The sequence below is a fragment of the Bombyx mandarina genome, chromosome 22, assembly GCF_030267445.1.
Source record: "Bombyx mandarina strain Sakado chromosome 22, ASM3026744v2".
Classification (NCBI taxonomy): Eukaryota; Metazoa; Arthropoda; class Insecta; order Lepidoptera; family Bombycidae; genus Bombyx; species Bombyx mandarina.
In genome coordinates this window covers 15,794,554-15,816,345 of record NC_143228.1, presented here as the reverse complement: position 1 = coordinate 15,816,345, position 21,792 = coordinate 15,794,554, and the positions used below count along the sequence as shown (strand labels likewise).

The window sequence follows — 21,792 nt, the reverse complement described above, 5'->3', positions numbered from 1 at the left end:
TATATTTTCACACGGATGGATGTTTTATTTATTCTGTAATTTATTTTCTATGACATTAGGAAAATTGACAACCAAATTAATTTCTTTATCGCATGTCGTTCAAAGCCACGAATGCGTCGTTAAAATAATATCTTTATAAACTAATTTCAATTCGTATTTAGTACGTTATTGTCAAGACAATAACAAAGTCAATTCAGTAACAAACTATTTTTTTCCGTAATTTTAAAATGTATTGTTGTTAAGATGTTTGTTCTTGTAAATTTACTATAAATCATAATATTTTAATGCGAATACACTTTATTGACATTTACGTACATACATTAAATAATAACAATATTATAACGCGACTTAAAGTGATACTTGTAAGATATTTCTAAACTAATCTAGTAGAGATTTCTAAAGTTAAATAAATACAAACTAATTTTTCGACGTTGAGCAGACAATATCAATGATGATTTAAACAATTTAATTTTTGATTATTTCGAAATTAATGTTTTATTTTATTTTTAATAATTAATCAAAAAATTTAAACTAAAGCTTCAAGATAGATAAAATAAAATCACACAATACGTTTTATTGATGCCATTTCTTTGTAAGAGGCTTGTCCGATATTGTTCAATAGTTCAATTAACGATATTTAAAAACTAGAAATTATTAAATATTGAATCAGTTTGGGCGTGTAATCGGAATTGAACAATAGATTTTAATGGCATTGACAATAATAAAACTCCAATTAAAATTATCCGAAATAACAAATTAAACTAATGAAAGAGCATATAAGGTGTATTTTTTTTAAAAAGGAATCCCAATTTTGATGCATTTCTGTTGTTAAGTGGATGCTGGAACCCATAGCCATTATAACCTGATTTACCTCTCCCTCTTTGACATAGATATGGTCAGTGTCATTTGTACAACAAACTGTTATCCTACTCTTTAACTGTACCGATGGCAGAATGATCTTAAAATGGATTTTATTGATTTAGATTGATTGATTGGATTAGATGGTCTTATGCAAAAGTTATTTCGTAAAAAATATCTTTTATTCGTTGCAAAGCGTTTTTAATAAGCTTTTTTTAACTTGAACCATATCTATATGTGAAATGGAATCAATCAAAATTATTTTAAGTAACTTTTTTTTAAGTAATTTTAAGACGTTTGGTTAAAAAATCTTCACACGTATCAAAGACGATGCCAATACAACTGTAATTTTATAATATTGCCCTAACGTCCTGACAATGATTACGAAAATGAGGAATAAAGTTAAATTCTTACTTTGGTTTTTTATTGTTTTTGTAATTCTAAAATTAATGTATTTAACTTTATATGTAAGTACTTTTTTCAAGCAATATTGAAGTTGTCATATATTGCGATATAAGTACAAATCTATTGCATTAAGTACTTATTAATTAGATTCGTATAAAAATGTCATGAGAACACAATAATATTTTTTTAATATCCACTTATTTAAATGTGAAAGTTGAAATCGAATATTAAATAAATAAAAAATAGACAATAATTTAGTTTCATTATAATAAATATGTAGAGATTGTATGAGGTAATTGATGTGACGTCTATATTTTTAATATACTCTAAATTTATATAGTTTTTTATCTGTCTAATTGTTTGACCAACCTGAGTGGTCTTATGTAGAAAACAATATTTTTTTTGTGTTTCATTATAAATTGCGGTTTTTTTTTAATTTGCAACTGTGTCGAATTTTATTAACGAATGATCTCGACGATGTAGTAACAACCCTATCCTCTAATAGAATAAAACCCGTAAGTAAATAAATAAATAAAAATAAAAACGACTGCCTCAAACAACATGCTCTGGTTTGAATTGAACATCTCAAATTAGGGTATCGACAATACAGGTAACCTTATAACACGGCAGATACGTCCCTACAAGGTCCCGTGTTGTGTGAAACCGCGTTATGTGAGACCAGAAGCCAGTACAAAAAGACTAGTAATTTTTCAGAACGAAACATCTCAACTATGCCTGTGCGTATTTTTTTACCTATTACACATAAAAAATAAGCAGCAAACTTTTTGGTTATTATATATATTGTGTGTTCAACAAAATTCTCGTTATCTAGTTGTAGAAGTTATTGTATTAAAAGAGAGTTTTGGAGAATTTTTCTTTTCGTGTTATAGAGGAACCGTGTTGTAAAATACCGTGTAATAGGAAAGGTACCTGTATAAATAAATTATTATAGATTAGCAGGTACAAACTTATCGATACCATACTATATATTATATTTACCCTAGCATTCCAGAGACAGCTGCACAAAACCTAAAACTATTTTCGAACTACCCGTAAAATAATAAAATTCGAAATTCAAAGAACATCTCCGTTGCGTATACAAGGATTGATGGTTGTCGTCAAACTATGATTGTGATATGTACCGTTTCCATTGACGGGTGCCTTCACTGAACTTCCTCGACCGGCTCTTTCTAAGGACGCGTCGGATAATCTCCAGGCGGGGTGGTAAGTGACGCAACCGAAGCAGTCCTTGTGGGCTAAGGCTGGATTCGGCCACGTGTTCGTTGTGCTTCCTATCGACGTGTACCTGTGAAAGAAAAATGTTATTATCTATGTACATATATACAAGTAAAAGCTGTTGTATTCTTTGTACGAGAAGCACTGCTGCTTGAGATACAAGTTTTATCAGCTAGTTCAAGCACAGAGGCAAATTATGATTGTGTTTCCACTTCTATGTTAACAATAAATAAATAAATAAAATACATACTATGTATAAATAGGCAAAGATAAAACAGTTCAATAATATTCTCTCCGCCGTAAGTCAACCATTATTTAATTTACACCAAAAATGCATTTTAGTTTTACAAAAAAATGATAATTAATAATTAGCTTTATTTGTTCAGATTAGAACTCAAATATGGTTGAATTAATCTATAAATTTAGTAATAATTATTAGATAAGTAATTATGTAGAATTATTTCAAATATTGGAAAATATGTGAAAAATAGTTATTTCTAATGTAGTAAGATGAGGTCGCACCTCATCAGTGTGCTTAGTACGAGGTTTTTAACGATCTCGATAGCGTAAAAGTTAACTCAAAGTTGTAGGCAGATGGAACAGCGCCCCTAGCGACAAACGCAGGCAAACGTTCCAGCTCTATACAAATTTGAGTTAACTTTTACGATATCGAGAACGTTAAAAAACTCGCACTAAGCACACCGGTCTCGAGTCTTCACTGGCTACCCACATTGAGGCATGAGGCAAGTCTGAATTGTTTTACACTTTACAAATCCTATTGAACTATAATTTTAAGTATCTTACGACTTCGATATATAAATATTAATATCTGTTAACAAAATGTAGTCCGAACCTAGATTCGAATAAGAGTGTTGCCATATTAAAATTTTAACCTAACATGGGATAATAATATATCGTATTAAAAAAGCATAGGTTGAATGTGAATACCCTTTATCGTAGAGACTGCAGTACGGCACTTGTCGTTGCAATATGTAGCTCCATATGTGGTGATAAGACCAGTTCAATAGCGGAGATATTCTCATTATCTGAGGCCAATTCGCATCCGTTTTCTGTTAACGCATAAATTAGATTGTGTCAAATTGGATTGATAAGACGTCAAAAGTCAATTTTATACTTAAAATAAGTAGTAGCTCCATTTTCAAATAGGAAAGGCGAAAGTATCATACTGTACAGCCTAATCTTTTGTATATTCTGTTATGTAAAAAAAAAGTGCAGCGAAAAATGATATAGATGAAAGAGGCGAAGTTGATTTATTTGAGATTGTAATCAATATGGGATGAACTTAAATGAATCTAGATGAGATGGGATAAAATAAAGTTTCAGTTAAATGGTTACAGAGACTTTAGTGGACTTTTTGCATTTTTTCCCCTAACTATTCGCTAGTCGTGCGAATAGTTAGTTCATGAAGCCAAGGATCGCAGCAGATGGAGGGAAATCGAACGGGAGAAACTGATACAGCGTCACGACCCTCAGTTAGGAGGAAAACGACGCGAGGAGGAGATCCGCTAGTAGCCTAGGGGGCCATTTCAGCTACGCTCGGACGGATAGCTGAGCTCACGGGTTCAACCTGAGAGAATTTGCTAACACCAGCACTAGAAAGAACAGTGCTTCGCAGAATCTACCACCGGATCGGAATCGTGACCATCTGAGAAGATCTTGCAAGAAACTCAGTGGGCTGTGTCTATGGGTTACTTCGCTCGTCTCTCAACTCTTCATTGTAATCGACGAGGACGGTGACCGGTGCTTGAGGGGCCTAAAATCATCGAGTGAATCTGGGTGATCCGAAAAGAGATATCTTGGGCTACGGCGACTTTGCCTTGCCTCGTCGCCTGGGTAGAATAAGTACACAGCACATAAGACTCTCACCTGAACAAATTGCAAATTCTCGCTGTAAGGATCGCTCCGTCTCGTTCCCATCAAGCCGGCCTTCAGTATTCCGTCCTTCTCTAATAGCCTCTGTAACGTCTCCTTCATTTCTCCTTCGGTTACTTTTAACGTCAGACCATAATACATTTTAATCTCTTGTACGAATTTCTCGATTTCGACAAACGGTCCCTTTGTCCTTATGTAGACGACTTTAAGGTTCTTCCCTATGTCGCAGCTCTTGTAAATATCTTTAAGTACGTTTATTGTGATGTCTAATAATACTGTGCAGTCTTTTCCGCCATTAAAACATAGGAATACCTCGTCCAATGCGTACGTTTGGAAGCATTGCCTAATTACCTGAAATGCGAAAACAGATTCTTATAAATCGGCTGAAGAGCTTTGAGACCTGTTGTTAAGTATTTCCCTACGCATATATGATGGGTGTTCCACATTTCAGCCCATCACTGCTACTCGGCAGATATAGGTTCGCTGGTATTACTACCCATCCGGGCTAACATTATCACTTGTGAAATAGATAGTTATTCTATTTAGCTGATTTTAAATACATATTTTTGTTATGCTTTTTGTCATGTTATAACGTAAATTAACGTAATAAATTATACAAGGTTTAGTTGACAGTGACATTAACGTTATTTTGATATACGACAAAACTTTACTGGTGGTACTTGTATTTTACTGGTATTTACTGGTGGTAGGACATCTTGCGAGTCCGCACGGGTAGGTTTGCCTATTCCTGTCGGTTTCGGTTTGAAGGGCGGGGCAGTCGCTGTACTGTTAAAAGTGAGACCTTAGAACTCATATCTCAAGGTGGGTGGCGGCATTTACGTTGTAGATTTCAATGGGCTCCGGTAACCACTTAACATCAGGTGACCCGTGAGATCGTCCACCCATTGAAGCAATAAAAAAAACAACTTAAATAGCCATGGTCAGATAATGTTAATGCCAGCAAAAGGCCGTGAAGCAGTATCGCGTTTCACTTTGAAGTGAAGGGCAGCCGTCGTACTATTAAAACGGAAACTTAGAACTAATTTCTGAAGGTGGGTGGCTGTATTGACGTTGTCGATGTCTATGGGCTCCGGTAACCACTTAACATCAGTTAAGCAATAAATAAAAACTGTCGTGTCGTTTACGGGTACAATGTACGCTACCAGAATAGTTTATGATTAAAATTAATCCACGGAACCGTGTCGATGTTCAATTGTGATTAATTTCGGTGCTTAAGAAAACGCAAGTTTTTACCGGTGGTAGGACCTCTTATGAGTCCGCACGGGTAGGTACCACCACCCTGCCTATTTCTGCCGTGAAGCAGTAATGCGTTTCGGTTTGAAGGGTGGGGCAGCCGTTGTAACTATACTTGAGACCGTAGAACTTATATCTCAAGATGTCTATGGGCTCCAGTAACCACTTAAAATCAGGTGGGCTGTGAGCACGTCCACCCATCTAAGCAATAAAGAAAAAAAAAGTATTTGTATGTTTTCGTTTTCCTCACAATTTAATGCAAACAAGCGGAATTGATTAAAGTTAGTAGCTTCGGTAATGCAATGAAAACGGCCGTCTGGTGTAGTGGTAAATGACATGGTCACTACACAAGAGGGTCGCGGGTTCGAATCCCGCCAAGGGAAGATATTTGTATGATAAATATAAATGTCTTTCCAGGGTTATGGGTGTATATTAAATATATGTATGTGTATAATAAAAATATTATATTCATTTCCGTTATCTGGTACTTGTAACACAAGTTCATTACGAACTTAGCACGGGACCAGTTAACGTGGCGTGATTGTTAGTAAATATTTATCTTTATTTATATTTTATATGGGGCAGAAAGATCCTGGAGTGGCGACCACGTACTGGCAAGCGCAGTGTGGGACGGCCACCTACTAGATGGACCGACGACCTAGTAAAAAGCGCTGGGTCTCGTTGGATGCAGGTGGCAATGGACCGGTCGCACTGGAAATCTATTGGAGAGGCCTATGTTCAGCAGTGGACGGCGATAGGCTGAAATGATGATGATGATGATGATATTTTATATTTATTTATTTATTTAATGAGTACCTGCTCGGCTTCCTTCAGGACATCAGTAACGTCAGGTAGCTCGTCCATGCCTCCGCACGTCGGTTGCATGTCAGTGTTTGCGCTGAAACAAATAACACGGCATTCAGAGAAGTACTGGTCCCGCAGTAGTCGAAATTCGACTATAATTAATTGAAATTATAAGATTCAACATTACTATGGTTCTATTATCAAAGGCTATTTATTATACTTCTATAATTACAGATTTCACCAAGACTACACTTTAGACAAATATTAAAAAAGACAAACAATATTTAATCTATTCTCAATTTGACCATAGACTTTATGCAATAAGAAAAGTTTGACAATAAACAAATAGTATGCATGCGTGAGTGTGTCAAATACATGGTAATGTGTGTAATGTTTTCTTTATTGATATAATGTATTTTTTATGCATTATTTAAAAAAAAAAAATTAGCATTGTGCACTCCTTCTCTATATTCTCTATAAGTGTGGGAAGTTTCATACTCCTCCGTCCGCGCAATTTTCGTAAAAAGGGATACAAAGTTTTTGCTTCACGTATTAATATATAGATTCAGAAAATGCTTATCAAGGTCTTTACGTCAAATAAGTTGCGCTTTAACATAAAGACCTTTGTTATATGACGACTGCCCACTGGTTCGGGGCAGATTTTTATTTATTGCATAGATGGGTGGACGAGCTCACAGCCCGCCTGGTGTTAAGTGGTTACCGGAGCCCATAGACATCTGCAACGTAAATGCCGCCTCTCACACTGATCTTAGCTATTCTCTCTTTGCGTTATCCAAGGTTTTATTTTTTATTTTTACACTTTCGGTTTTAGGATCGATTTTCACACTTTCCGAATGTATTAAATATACAAACAGAAATTGATAGCATAACAAATTAACGTTGGATCCGTGGTAAATTGTTATTTTAACAGATGTGAATACAGAGAAACTTCCACGGAAATTTCAAAGTTTATGATTAATTCAATGAATCGAAATGAATTTAACCACTGAGTTTCTCGCCAGATCTTCTCGGTGGGTCGCGATTCCGATTCGATAGTAGATTCAGCGAAGCACTGCCCCTTGCTAGGGTTAATGTTAGCAACGCTGTCAGGTTTGAGTCCCGTGAGCTCACCTGCCACGTACCATCCGGCTATGGAATGAGCTCCCCTCCACGGTGTTTCCCGAGCGCTATGACATGTCCTTCTTCAAACGAGGCTTGTGGAGAGTATAATATTAAGTAGACAGCGGCTTGGCTCTGCCCCGGGAATTGCTGGAGTCCATGGGCGACGGTAACCACTTACCATCAGGTGGGCCGTATGCTCGTCTGCCTACTAGGGCAATAAAAAAAATACACCTATTTGTTAGGTTACGCTGACATAGCCCCTTAAGGCTATCAGCTTAGGTTGAAAAAAAAGCAAAATTTATTTTAATTAACGGAAACCTACAATTGAATAATAATTAGTATACCTAACGGGCGGTTTCATAGCTAATAACGAATTCGTCAAGAAAACGTTTCGATCAACAATAGTAACTAGTAGCACAATAGTAACAATAGTAAGTAGTTACTATTAGTGAAAATGAAAATGTATCGGACAAAAGTAAATGCAGGCAAAGAAATAAAATGTAAAATAGCAGAGAAACGAAAATTATAAAAGAACGAAATACGAACCTAGCATACAAACAGTGAAAAATAAAATTGGCAAAAAAGGAAATAAGCCTGAAAAATGTCCCTGACAATGACTCGTCAGGGGAAAGCGCATAATAAATAAATAAAAAAATAAAAAAGTAGTTACTATTGTTAATTAAAGAGAAAACCGGCTGAAAAAAGTGCTGGAAAGCGATGTATTGCTTGCCGGTTAATTATGGTATTTTTTTCGCAAGCAGAATATTCGTTCGTTCGATAAGACCGAGATATGAATTATTCATGATCAGTAAACATGTCACAAGGCACCGGAGGCTCGTGTCTGTTTCAGAACTTAAAATATATTTAATTGCTTCATGAATAGTTTTATTGCATAGTTATAACGAATGCTTAAGTGAATGTACTAGTACAGCTGTTTCTAATTTCTGTAAACTAAACAGTTGAAATTTGAATAAAATAAATTTTAAGCTATTGTATAGCTTTTATCGCGGGCCTTGAGCGCGGCGACCGAATCCTGAAATTCCGTAACGAAAAAAACCTTACACCCCTCACTCCGCCTACCATGTAGCTCGCGTTCAACACATTCACACGTTGTGCTTGTTTAATGTTTGTGAATAAGCGCGTGGCGTGACGTCATCATGAAAAGTCTGCCCATCTCTCTCTCGTGCGGTCTAGCTTATAACCGTGAAGGGGACAGTTAAGGTTTTGCTTTTATTAATGTTTAATATAGCGTGGTGTTGTTTTATTATTGTTTTAATATTAAATTATCAGTCTTATTATAATTGCATAAGTTGATCAAAAATGCTATGCAATAGCTTTATCGCGGCAGTTCCCGAGTGCCACACGTTTGTTTTTTATTAATTAATTTACGCTTCATTGTTATAGGATAAGTTCGTTGGTGAATCTGAAGACCAGTTAATTTTAAACGATTGCAGGACATAAATTGCGAATTCACAATTGAAAGTCGTCGTGGCCTAGAGGATAAGACGCCCGGTGCATTCGTATCAAGCGATGCGACCGTACCGGTGTTCGAAATTCGCAGACAGGTACAAATTTTTCCTAAGAAATACGTGTTTAACACATATTCTCATGTTAGCACCACGGTAAAGGTATAATAACATCGTGTAATGAAAATTAAACACGCAAGCATAATTTGCGTAATTTCTGGTAATAAGGCGAGTCTTGTGGACCCGCACAGGTGAGTACCACTTCTCTGCTTATTTTGGCCGCAAAGCCGTAACGCTTTCCTTTAGGCATGATCGAAGTCCGTTTTGAGGCTGACCTTCGGAAGCTAGGATAGCTTAGTGGTAAAAATAGACAGGATAACGGTAACTACCCATCCCTAAAATCCCCCACCCATAAATATCAGCCAGGTTCTTTTTCGGTGAATCTAGTATAACCCCACGAGGTTACTAGAATAGGTAGAAAAAAAAAGCAAGGTGCCAACAACAAGGCGTTTAGGTTCCAAACGAAATTTAATTAATAATAACGATTAAATTTTCCAATTAAAATCCGGTTTTTTTAATTGCGTACATCAGGTTTTCACGTAAGCACCATTTCTGTATTATAGATGAATATATTTATAGACACTGTAACCTATTGCAAACAAATAGAGTTAGCTACACATAATTGTTTTGTAATGGACTATACGAGGGCTGCACTAAAAGTATCGGGAATGGAATATTTCCACTGTTCCTGTCATAATAAAATCTTTTTAATTGAAAACTCCTTGGTTTTAAAAATCGAATACCATTTATTTATTTAAAAAAAGATTCTCGGTCTTGTCACGAGGTTTTGTCAAACTTGTTTAGTCGTTGAGAAAATGGAATTGACTCGAGAAAATTCAAGAGCGATGATTTATTATGACTTTCGAAGTGGTTTAGCACAAAAACAGTGTGTTGATCGGATGATTTCTGCATTTGGTGATGAAGCCCCATCCAAAACCACAATTTATCGCTGGTTTGCTGAGTTTCAACGTGGACGTGTCAAGCTCAGTGATGATCCCCGTCAAGGTCGTCCAAAAACTGCAGTCACCCAAGAAAACGTTGATGCTGTGCGTAAGCTGATTGAGGAAGATCGACATGTGACATACCGCGAAATTCAGGCAACTTTAGACATTGGCATGAGTCAAATACAAATAATCTTGCATAAACAATTAGGTGTAAAAAAGTTGTTTTCCCGATGGATACCGCATTCGCTCTGTGAAGAGCAAAAAGCGGCTCGCGTTACTTGGTGCGTCAGAACTCTCGAAAGATTCCACGCAGGATCCTAATATGCTGTATATAACATTGTATCAGGTGACGAATCCTGGATATACGCGTACGAACCCGAAACAAAAAACCAGTCATGAATTTGGGTGTTCGAAAATGAGTTAAAGCCAACAAAAATTGTTCGTTCACGGAGTGTTGCAAAAAAAAAAGGTGGCCACGTTTGTCTCCAAAACCGGCCATGTTACGACTATTCCTCTTGAGGGACAAAGAACGGTTAATGCAGAATGGTATACTAGCATTTGTTTGCCACAGGTCGTTTCTGAACTCCGTAAAGAGAACTGCAACCGCCGCATCATCCTGCATCACGACAATGCGAGTTCTCACACCGCGCACAGAACAAAAGAGTTTTTAGAGCAAGAAAACATAGAATTATTAGACCATCCGCCGTACAGCCCCGACCTAAGCCCTAATGATTTCTATACTTTCCCTAAAATAAAGAATAAATTGCGTGGACAGAGATTTTCATCACCTGAAGAAGCTGTGGACGCCTACAAAACGGCCATTTTGGAGAACCCAACTTCCGAATGGAATGGTTGCTTCAATGATTGGTTCCATCGTATGGAAAAATGTGTCAAATTTCGCGGAGAATACTTCGAAAAGCAATAAATAAAATTTTAAATAGTAATGTTGTGTCACTTCGTTAATTCCCGAAATTTTCAGTGCCGCCTAGGTACTAGAAATTAATATGTTTTTTTATTTTATTTATGGGTGAATGATCCCGCAGCCATTTATTACCTACCGTCATCGCCGTCACCTACCTCGTGGATGGTGGCTGCTCTAACTGGGTGGGACTACAATGTACTCTAACACCAGTAGAATTGTTGGGTAAAAATTTTAACGTTTTTTTTTCTATCTAAGCTGATGGCCTTGAGAGGCTATGTCAGCATAACCTAACAAGTAGGTGAGCTCACCCTCAACCCTAGCAAGTCAACACTGTCAGTAATTTTATATGTGTAATAGTTTTACAGTCCAACGATTCAAGCAAGCTAATTTGTTCCAATTTAGACTAATTTTCTGATTTCCGTTTCCGAATTGGAAACGGCAATTACCTCAAAAGAATAGGCAAACAATATTCATTTACTAAGCATCAGAGAGTTCGTAATTTCTTGTTGTTACATTGCGTGTCGGTTTCTTTTTCTTTCACGCTACCATAATATTCACATATTTAAACTAAACACCTACAAAGAGGAACAAACATTTATATATGAAAAGTAATGTATGCTTGTATGTACGTTTGTATGCTTCCACAGTGCGTTTCCAGAGATCTTTTATGCCACGTACCATCCGGCTTTGGAATGAGCTCCCCTCCATGGTGTTTCCCGCGTGTCCTTCTTCAAACGAGGCTTGTGGAGAGTATTTAACGGTAGGCGGCGGCTTTGCTTTGCCCCTGGTATTGCTGAGATCCATGAGCGACGGTAACCACTTACCAGCAAGTGAGCAGTGTAATCGTCTGCCCATAGGGCAATAAAAAAAATGTAGGTCAGAAGAAAATTGTGTACGCGCAAGCGGGTTCTTTCGGAAACAACTAAGACAACATAAATTTATTATGACGTATTATCCGAAGTCGTATGTAGGACGCGATATGAATGTTGCTTGTTCGACAGAGTACATTACACGAAATACCAGATGCAACAGTGAAGATTTGTATAAACTAGTAGTCCCGCAGTAGTCGAAATTCGACTATAATTAATTGGAATTGTAAGTTTGTACACTATTATGATTGTATTTTATACTTCTATAATCACAAATTTCGCCAAGACTACATTATAAAAAATATTAACAAAGACAAATAATATTTAATCTATTGTCAATTTGACAACAGACGTCAAGAACAAAAGTTTGACAATAAATACTATGCATGCGTGTGTGCGTCAAATACATCGTATGTAGTGTGTGTAATGTTTTCTTTATTGATTTAATGTATCTTTTATGCATTATTTAAAAAAAATATTAGCATTGTGCACTTCTTCTCTATATTCTCTATAAGTGTGGAAAATTTAATAATCCTCTGTCCGCGCAATTTTCGTAAAAAGGGATACAAAGTTTTTGCTTCACGTATTAATATATAGATTAACTTTTTAAACAATATAGCCGAGAGCGTGCCCATCCGACCGTAACGCAAAGCCGCCCTCGCCCGAAACATGTCTTGTCGGATCCTCCGGATTCACTCTCGATGCTTTTAGGACCCTCAAGCACCGGTCTCCGTCATGAGCTCGACGAGCGAACTAACCCATTGACACAGCCCACTGAGTTTCTCGCTGGATCTTCTCAGTGGGCGGCGATTCCGATCCGGTGGTAGATTCTGCGAAGCACTGCTCTTGCTAGGGCCAGTGTTAGCAACACCTCCGGTTTGATCCCTGAGAGCTCACCTACACGCTAGGGTAAAACTTATATAGCCTCTCAAGGCTATCAGCATAGATAGAAAAAAAAGGCCGCGATTCCGATCTGGTGGTAGATTCTACGAAGCACTGCTCTTGCTAAGGTCAGTGTTAGCAAACTCTTTCAGGTTGAGTCCCGTGAGTTCAACTATCGGTCACAGCATAACTGGAATAGCCCCCTAGGCTACCAGCGAATGGTAGGAAAAAAGAGCAACTAAAGGGTTTCCCCGTTTTGAGATATTTATAGAAAATTTCACTAGTGTCCAGTTTTCAAACACATCATTGAACGAAAACGATGACGTCACGTCTTTGGAAAGAAAAGAAAACTCACAACAAAGTCGATTTTATAATAAAAAAAAAGAAAAAAAAAAGTTTCAATAACATTTACGACATACATATAGGTATGCATATTAATTTTTCGATTTTTATGTCCTGGCGTACCTATGAACTATTCATTGTGAACTATTATGAATTATTTTATTATTATTATTCTTTAGAATTGATAAAATAACTCACCCATTTCGGAGCGCGTGCGAGTTAGCCATGTCTACGTCCGTCAAGATGCACTGTTCGCACGTAAATACAAAACAAACAGGCGTTGAAATATTATAGTAATACATTAAAAACGTCAAAAAAAACGTCAAGCGCGAACCGTGACAATAAATTTAACGTTCCGTTTTTTATTTTGAACAAGTCTCATATTATCATCTCAGTATAGTCTCAAATATCGGAATATTATGTATATTTAACAAATACTTTACAGTAAGTTATCGGTTGTTGTAACTGAATGTTTCGAGAGGTCAGACAAACGATAATGCTAATTATTCGATTAATTCAAGGTCTCCATACAATGTGCGTTTAAGGGATTTATAAATGTCAAAATAGATACCGTCATGTTCTCCGTGATTCATATGACAGTACGCTGGATTACCTTTTTAAATATAATACCATTGAATTAAATAATAATAATAATAATAAATATACTTGAACTTATTTTTAATTGCTTAGATGGATGGACGAGCTCACAGCCCACCTGATGTTAAGTGGTTACTGGAGCCCATAGACATCTACAACGTAAATGTGCCACCCACCTCGAGAAATATAAGTTCTAAGGTCTCAGTATAGTTACAATGAACTATAAATGGTTTGGAGAAAATGAGCCAGAGTTGGTTAGTTAGTGGTATATCTTTATGCATTATTTAGAGCATACTAATGGGGTTTTGTATTTATTTATTACGGAACCCAAAAGAAGCATTGCGTCCTAAGCAAGGAATGAAAGATGATACCTGTGTGCTTAGTTTTTTAACGTTCTCGATAGCGTAAAAGTAAACTCAAATTTGTATGGAGTTGGAAGGTTTGCCTACGTTTGCCGCTAGGGGCGCTGTTCGTCTCTTATTCTCGCAGCGACCCTAAATGTAATTAACATTAATTATATAATTAAAAAGTCAACAAAAGTTATCGTTTGTTGTAACAGAATGTTTCGAGAGGTCAGGCAAACGATAATGCTAATTATTCGATTAATTCAAGGTCTCCATACAATGTGCGTTTAAGGGATTTATAAATCTTAGGTGCCATTGGTACACAAGAAGAGATAGTTCTTTGATAGAAATTGCAGTTAAATTTATACATAAAGTCTCCGGATTACCACGCAGGTGGGCTGTGAGCTCGTCCACCCACCTAAGCAATAAATAAAAAATAAAAACAACGGAAAGGCATTTAACCTTTATAAACGGGATAGGTTTGTAAAGGCTTATTCTCTATTCCCTCTCTGTATGATACCACAGCAAACATTTTGAAACCATATGATCGATTTATTAGATCTCTAACTGTATGCGTTTTTTGTCTATACTAATATTATCTATACTAATATTATAAAGAGGAAAGATTTGTTTGTTTGTTTGTTTCGAATAGGCTCCGAAACTACTGGACCGATTTGAAAAATTCTTTTTCCATTAGAAGCCGACATTGTCCCTGATGAACATAGCCTACTTTTTTTTAAAAAAAATTTATTTTATTTTTTTGGTTTCATGTGTGTTTTAATGTTTACGAAGCGAAGCGAGGGCGGGTCGCTAGTTATAAAATAAAAGCAAAGATACAGGCGTGGTTTTGGATTTGGATTAAAAAAATCCAGGATTGTACACTTGCACAGGTAAATTTCACAGGCAATTTCAGTCCAATTTACGTTTGTTCTGTACGTGTTTTATTCGGAGTTTTACGACGGAAGAAACTATATTATTTAAGATTCAATTTTTTTTTATAATAATATGTAAGGTACTCGTTCTTAAGAGCCCTAAAACCTACCTTAATTCTTAACTGGCATTGAGGTGGCGATTCCTTGCAGCTTTACCCTTTCAATCCGATTTCGATTACAGCATCTCGAATTTGAGGGGTTATCGATTTTGTTGATCTTCGATCTGAGGCAGAGCTTTTTTATGTTTTTTTGGTAGACAATTACCGAACACGTGCGTTCACAGCTACTACTGTATATGATGTGTAATGTACAAATGAGTTGCGGTAAGTCAGTGAGTCAAATACGAGTTCGCTTTGGTACAATGTGAGATTGTTGACAAAAATACTGATTACGTCCGCTGGCTTACATCGCTTTAATTTTATAAAATTACATATTAACTAGAGGTCCCGCAGTAGTCGAAATTCGACTATAATTAATTGGAATTGTAAGTTTGTACACTATTATGATTGTATTTTATACTTTTATAATGACAAATTTCGCCAAGACTACACTATAAAAAATATTAACAAAGACAAACAATATTGAATCTATTCTCAATTTGACAACAGACGTCAAGAACAAAAGTTTGACAATAAATAGTATGCATGCGAGTGTGCGTCAAATACATGGTATGTAGTGTGGGTAATGTTTTCTTTATTGATTTAAAGTATCATTTAGGCATTATTTAAAAAAAAAATTAGCATTGTGCACTTCTTCTCTATATTCTCTATAAGTGTGGAAAATTTCATACTCCTCCGTCCGCGCAATTTTCGTAAATAGGCACACAAAGTTTTTGCTTCACGTATTAATATATAGATACTATTCACTCAACACTCACTAGACTAATTATTAAGTAAAACGCTTCTCACGCCCTTTCAACTCAAACAAAGACGATTCGTGTTAAAATATATAACATAGTGGTTCATAATCCTATCACCAGTAATAACGAAGATTTCTAAATTACGCGGGTTTCTTAATTGTTGCGCGATATTATTTCTATAGCGCGGAATTCGTTCATAAACTGTACGTTGGGTACGTATTTGCCAAGAAAAAAGTAGCTTAATTTATTGCCCACGTAGGCAAACGAGCATACGGCCCACGTGATGGTGAGTGGTTACCGTGGTCCGTGGACATCAATGCCAGGGGCAGAGCCAAGCCGCTGCCTACCGTTAGCTATACGTGTCAGGGCGTTTTCTTTGATTTTCGTGTCACTCGTGACCGCGTGAACTGTAAATTGTTCAGAATGTCGCAAATAATATAAGTAATTACAATTAATAAGCAATAAAAATACCCGCGATATTAAACCGTAAAAATAGTTTTCATTGTCAAGGTTTTAGGCGATTTAGACCAAAATTCCTACAGCAAATTTTTTGATGGATCTTATCCAAATTATTATTTGATTGGTGCTTAAAAAAATAGTCATTAGCAATGTATTTATTACCCATTATCGGCTTCTTTGTAGATTCATTATCAACGGCAGTCATTCGTAAGTTTTAGTAATTAAAAAGGCAAAATTGTGACGTATGTATTTTAATAAGATAAATACGCGGAAGCGACAATTAAGAAAATGATGTACTGGTTAGTACAATCATTGACTTCTTCAACACATCAATTTATCTATTGCAGAATTTATGCATACGTTTAGTGAAATCTTATGCCTTTAAACGAGCAATTCTTGTATATTAATATATATGTATATCATCTGAATTTCGAAAACGGCTCCAACGATTTTCATAAAATTTAGTATACAGGGGATTTCGGGGGCGATAAATCGATCTAGCTACGATTTATTTTCAGAAAATGTTGTTTTATTCGTGTTTTCAATAATCAACTTTTCCCGACATCTATTGGCGAATAATAATACTATTTTTCTTAATTGATAGCAACTAACCGCTTTAAAGACACAACAAGATGGCCATGGTCATCATCTAGTTTAAATTATAAGCCACATTTAATTTGATCTTTTGTTTTGTTTTTCCTTTTTTTTAAATTGTATTATAGTGTATACCACGTTTTAAGTCTGTACACACGTACCTAACCTTGAATCCCGCAATAAGCTAAAGGGGAAGGGGGGTGGCTAAAAATCAGCGCTGTTCGATTCATTTAGTTAGAACACCATTAACTGGGCCACCCCTTTTGCTTGTTATTTTCCTTTTCTTTTATCTATCTAAATGTATTAATCTGAATCTGTGTGAAAGACAATTATTTTATTATTATTAAGCTATTGCATAGATTTTACCGCGGGCTTTGAGCACGCCGACTGAATCAAGAAATTCCGTAACGAAAATAACCTGACACCCCCACTACGCCTACTATGTAGCTCGCGTTCAACACATTTACACGTTGCGCTTGTGTAGTGTTTGTGAATAAGTGCGTGGCGTGACGTCACACTGCATGCGCATCATGAAAAGTTTGCCCATCTCTCTCTCGCGCGGTCTAGCTTATGAGTGTGAAGGGGACAGTTAATGTTTTGCTTTTATTAATGTTTAATATAGCGTGGTCTTGTTTTATTATTGTTTTAATATTAAATTATCATTGTCTAATTATAATTGCATAAGTTGATAAAAAATGCTATGCAATAGCTTTACCGCGGCAGTTTCCGAGTGCCACACGTTTTTTATTTGTTTAGAGCGTGGACTGTATTTTGGTGCTAGCGTCAATAAAAACTATATTCAGAGCTTCGATCAATAATACTACTTATTGATCGAAGATTCAGAGCAAAGGATTTTTATTTTTTAATGTACAACACGTGCACGTAGGTACGACCAGATTTTTTTGTAACTACCACTAACTGTGTTGCCATACTTATTAGTGTTCCTACATTTAAAAAAAAAACATCTAAAATTTTTCGTTTAGAATTGCCTAAACATTATTTAATTTTTTGTTGTTGTTGTTTGGCCGTTGAGAGATTGCGTCCGGCGAAATAGCTCCGGTTAACACAAAATGATCTTATTAATTTTAATTTGACACAGTGGTTTGTTTCTCAATGATATAATCATTCGTTATTTGAGCAAATAAATAAGATATTTTTTTTTAAATCGCAATCTCAACGCTACCCACTCATGCTACGGGGTTGGTTCGATCAAGACCCGCCAACAACGGATCCGGCCACTGGAACTATAGTACTTAAAAACTATAGTATAACTACAGTCACTAACAAAACACTAATTTAAAATTTTCTTATTTACTGCTCAAAGTTTTATCGTTCTTATTCAATTTACTTATTTAAAACCAACAGTCAAAGACAACAATTAAGCTATTTTTTATACATCACGCTACCAAAAGTTTAAAGCAAATTGTATATTGTAAGCAAATAAAGACTGATGCTACATATGTAATGAAAATTTTGAATTATGAGATAAATTCAAAATCAGTTTAAATTTAACTATATACAAATTAAAGATGGAAAAACTTGTTGAATTGTAGTACTATGAATTACGCTTTATGTAATGGTGTTTGTTTGGTAAAATGCGAGAAAGTGGAGTGTGATCCTGTGACCTGTAATCTGTACTGGTTCCGATACTAATTCTTGGGTCCTCAATCTCAAATTAAATTAAAAAGTTAAGCACCAATGTGAATACGAGCGTCCTTTGATTCCGCTTTTAAGTCTTGCAAATACTTGTATATACTGTTTGATTTGTTGTTTTATCCTTTGGGAAGCATAAAACTGTTTAAATAAATAAAAAAACGAAGAAAAATTATGAATTTTGAGGAAGATGTTCAAATATCAATCTAATGAAACATTTTCACTGTTGTATAAGAATTTAATTATAAAACGTAGAAATATTCACTGAAACAACTATTTACTTTCAACACATAACTTTTTCAAATGAGGTTCACTATGATCATCACTATTTATGCACAAAATATCATTAGTTAACTTAATGGTTACACGCATCATCTCCTTCTTTGGTGACACATTACGTACATCAAACACTTCAATTATATTCTTTGAGATATCAATGGCAATATTTTCACAGACCATTTCTTTTGCAATTTCCTTTGTAGCCGCAAAACAATAAACATAAACTATAATTTCATTTTTCAAATTATTTACATTCTCACTACGCACCAAACCCTTGAAATATTTCAAAAATTCAACTGCCAATGCTGGTAGATTCATGGTAATGTGTATCCGAGAACTATCATCGAGCTTTCTTTTTTCATTACATAGATCTAATAAATAATCTTTGAGCACAGTTAAAATGAATTCCTTACCATCCAAATTGTATGATTTAAAGTATTGATTGTTTATTTTATTTTTCTCTGCATTATGGTTCAACCATTTGTATGATTCAGGATTCAGGTCGTTTGCATAAACAATGGTTTTGCGTTTTGCTGCTGGTGTCGAGAATGGTCCAACTCCACAGAAGATGTCAAATAAGACATCGCCTTGTTTCAAATAACTTAGTATTCTTTCGTGCTCTTTACATAGTCTTGGATTCCAGTAAACTTTTGAGAAATCAAATTCGAAATTACATCGATTTTCTTTGACAGTAACAATATAATCTTCGTCCCCTGCTAAAAGTTCCATGCTGAAGTTGCGATATGTATTATTTATAGTGTTACTTTTATTGACTACAGTCCGACATGACTTTATTTTGTCGAGCAAGACTTCACCAATCAAGAAACGATAATCAAGTAAATGATCTCGTAAATTCAAGTGAATGATGTGTCCGATGTGTGAGAAACTGCTTAGTTTTTCTTCATTTTCAGGTAAAACAGCATTGAAAATGATGTCAAAACTCCAATTATCGTATGTCAGTTGTATTTCTTGGGTATTAAAGTTGGATTCATTGACCTCGAAGACGGACATGTCCTTCCGAATATTTTCTTCAATATCAGTCCAACTGTTTATAGTATCAGGGTTCAAGTAAATGTTTTTTTTGGACTCCTCTCCGTCCAGCTTCGAGCTCTGTACCGGCTTGAATCGTTCCAGTTTTAAAAAGTAAGACTTGCAGAGTGGTGTAATTTTCGCCAATGTCTGTTCACTGACCTTCAACACTGGCACTTTGATGTTACGCAAGAATTTTGAGCGGTCAAGGACCTTCATACCACGAACATTGAGGGGAACCAAAGAGGAAGTCATTGTATGTAAAAGTCTAATGATTAATGTAAAAGTCATGTGAAAATATCTATGCAAGATTCATCGCAATACTAACCTATGATCAGATTAGATACGGTTCTCCTCTGGTGCACAACTCACTGAGACAATTTTTATTTAACGATTTCACTGTTTTGTAAAAATTTTAAGTCCGAAATCCTTTTTTTATTGTTTAACTTTTGTGGTGAAAGTAATTTATAAGTATTACAGCCAAAATATTATCTTTTGTCAAGTTGACGTTTGTGATTTTGACATTGACAGGAAAAGCAATCTAACAGCTCCAAAGCATAGACCTATATAGTAGGGACACGACATATTGTTCTATACGTACAATTGCTTATATAAATAGCACCCATTTTGAAGGCACACACATAAACATATATCTATCTCGTTCTTACTCAGCACTTTAACTCGCAGGAAAACAATATAACAGTATTTCAGTGCGTACATAAAATGAAACATGAATATACGTAAATGTCTCCGTCTCCGTCTAATGAGGCCGAAAATCCGCCATGTTTAGCGCGCCAAATGTCATTGTTACGTCAGTTCAGCCGTCTGTTTTGGGTTGTACATTATTTATTGACTTTGATATCGATTTAATATGATTGATTATATAAAATTTCATAATTTATCATGCTTAAAACATACAAAAATAATAATTAAAACGTATTTTATAGGATCTCAAGAAAGTCGATGCCCTAAAACTATTATCTATATGTATTTAAATTCATTATGGAGCCCTCATCCGAAAAATCCATTTTTCGGTCGGAATCTATTGATCATGACACTAATCATAAATACCACTTTAAAATATGTCATCAAAACATATTTAGACATTCTGTTTAGATATTTCGGGAAAAAGGCTACCGACAAAATCTCTTCGGAACTATTTAAATAAAATAGTTTTATTCCGCAGTGAGTAAAACACTATTGTAAATTTGTTAAATATTTAATAATTAAGTGATTTTAGAGAGGAAGTCACAAGGAATGACGTTTGTAATTAATGAATAAATGTTCTGTAGGTGTTTTTTTTTTCACGCGGTCCCTTGATAAGTTTAAAATTTTAATCACTCTCAAGCGAAAGTGATTCAAATGGTGCGGCGCACCTTCCTTGGGGTGCGCTGCGGTAGTATATTACGGACTTTAGAGTCAGCAAAACAATTAAAATAGATTGTTATAGTCTAAGAAAAACATGTACTCAAAATACGATAACATTTAGCATGCTAGAAATGGGCTGATGGCTTTGAACTACGCCATATCTTTATGTTTTGCGACAAACGACAACTTTACAAAATCAGTGTAGCAAGTTTTAAAAATCATCATATCGTTTACTTGGCAAATTCGAAGGACGAACTTGTCTTAGATTTCACCCATCTAAATCATATCATATTTGCACATAACAATATACCTACTTACTTCCCATTAAAGTATAAATTCTACAAATAAATAATACTCAACAATATTTAAAATAAAATGAGCCAAGAACGTTTATCGATAAAAGCTGATAACATTGAAATCTTTTGTAACAGCACTAAAGCCGCCATGTTTTGTGGCCAGATGACGTCACAGTGGCACGAAATTTTGGTTGACGTTTCATTTCCATAGGTTTCCTACTTCATTGCTCCAAAGACCTTTAAAGTAGGTTTCGTACTTCAGTGAACAGCTCCCACATGTTTTCATTTCTTTTAACTTTGGCCAAAGGATTTATGTTAATACTGT

At 35.5% G+C, this 21,792-nt stretch overlaps 2 protein-coding genes across 4 annotated transcripts; both read right to left on the bottom strand.

The window, feature by feature from the left end:
• Positions 1-4: 4 nt before the first annotated feature.
• LOC114240134 (bifunctional FAD diphosphatase/FAD synthase) lies at positions 5-20,323 on the bottom strand. 3 transcript variants are annotated; one of them, XM_028170577.2, is made up of 5 exons: positions 20,132-20,323; positions 6,463-6,544; positions 4,387-4,743; positions 3,448-3,569; positions 5-2,569 (listed from the first exon to the last, which is right to left on the bottom strand). In XM_028170577.2, the coding sequence occupies exons 2-5, from the start codon at positions 6,529-6,531 to the stop codon at positions 2,338-2,340; spliced, it is 780 nt and encodes a 259-aa protein (XP_028026378.2). In that variant the 5' UTR covers positions 6,532-6,544; positions 20,132-20,323; the 3' UTR covers positions 5-2,337. The 3 variants fall into 3 exon arrangements, with proteins under 3 accessions (XP_028026378.2, XP_089592788.1, XP_028026377.2); XM_089736662.1 differs by lacking the exon at positions 20,132-20,323 and adding an exon at positions 15,041-15,167; XM_028170576.2 differs by lacking the exon at positions 20,132-20,323 and adding an exon at positions 13,256-13,326.
• Positions 18,720-20,135, bottom strand: LOC114240132 (tRNA (guanine(37)-N(1))-methyltransferase). Its single transcript, XM_028170575.2, has one exon. It carries the CDS (start codon positions 20,092-20,094, stop codon positions 18,769-18,771), a length of 1,326 nt encoding a protein of 441 aa, XP_028026376.2. The 5' UTR covers positions 20,095-20,135; the 3' UTR covers positions 18,720-18,768.
• Positions 20,324-21,792: the final 1,469 nt, after the last annotated feature.

What these genes read in the sequence shown, in the direction of transcription:
- LOC114240132 (XM_028170575.2), bottom strand. Translation starts at nt 20,094, where the DNA reads ATGACTTTTACATTAATCATTAGACTTTTACATACAATGACTTCCTCT.
- LOC114240134 (XM_028170576.2), bottom strand. Translation starts at nt 13,284, where the DNA reads ATGGCTAACTCGCACGCGCTCCGAAATGG. An exon ending in TCCTGAAGGAAGCCGAGCAG is followed by an intron (nt 4,744 to 6,462) that starts GTACTCATTAAA and finishes TTCGCATTTCAG; the next exon opens with GTAATTAGGCAATGCTTCCA. An exon ending in AGAATTTGCAATTTGTTCAG is followed by an intron (nt 3,570 to 4,386) that starts GTGAGAGTCTTA and finishes ATGCGTTAACAG; the next exon opens with AAAACGGATGCGAATTGGCC.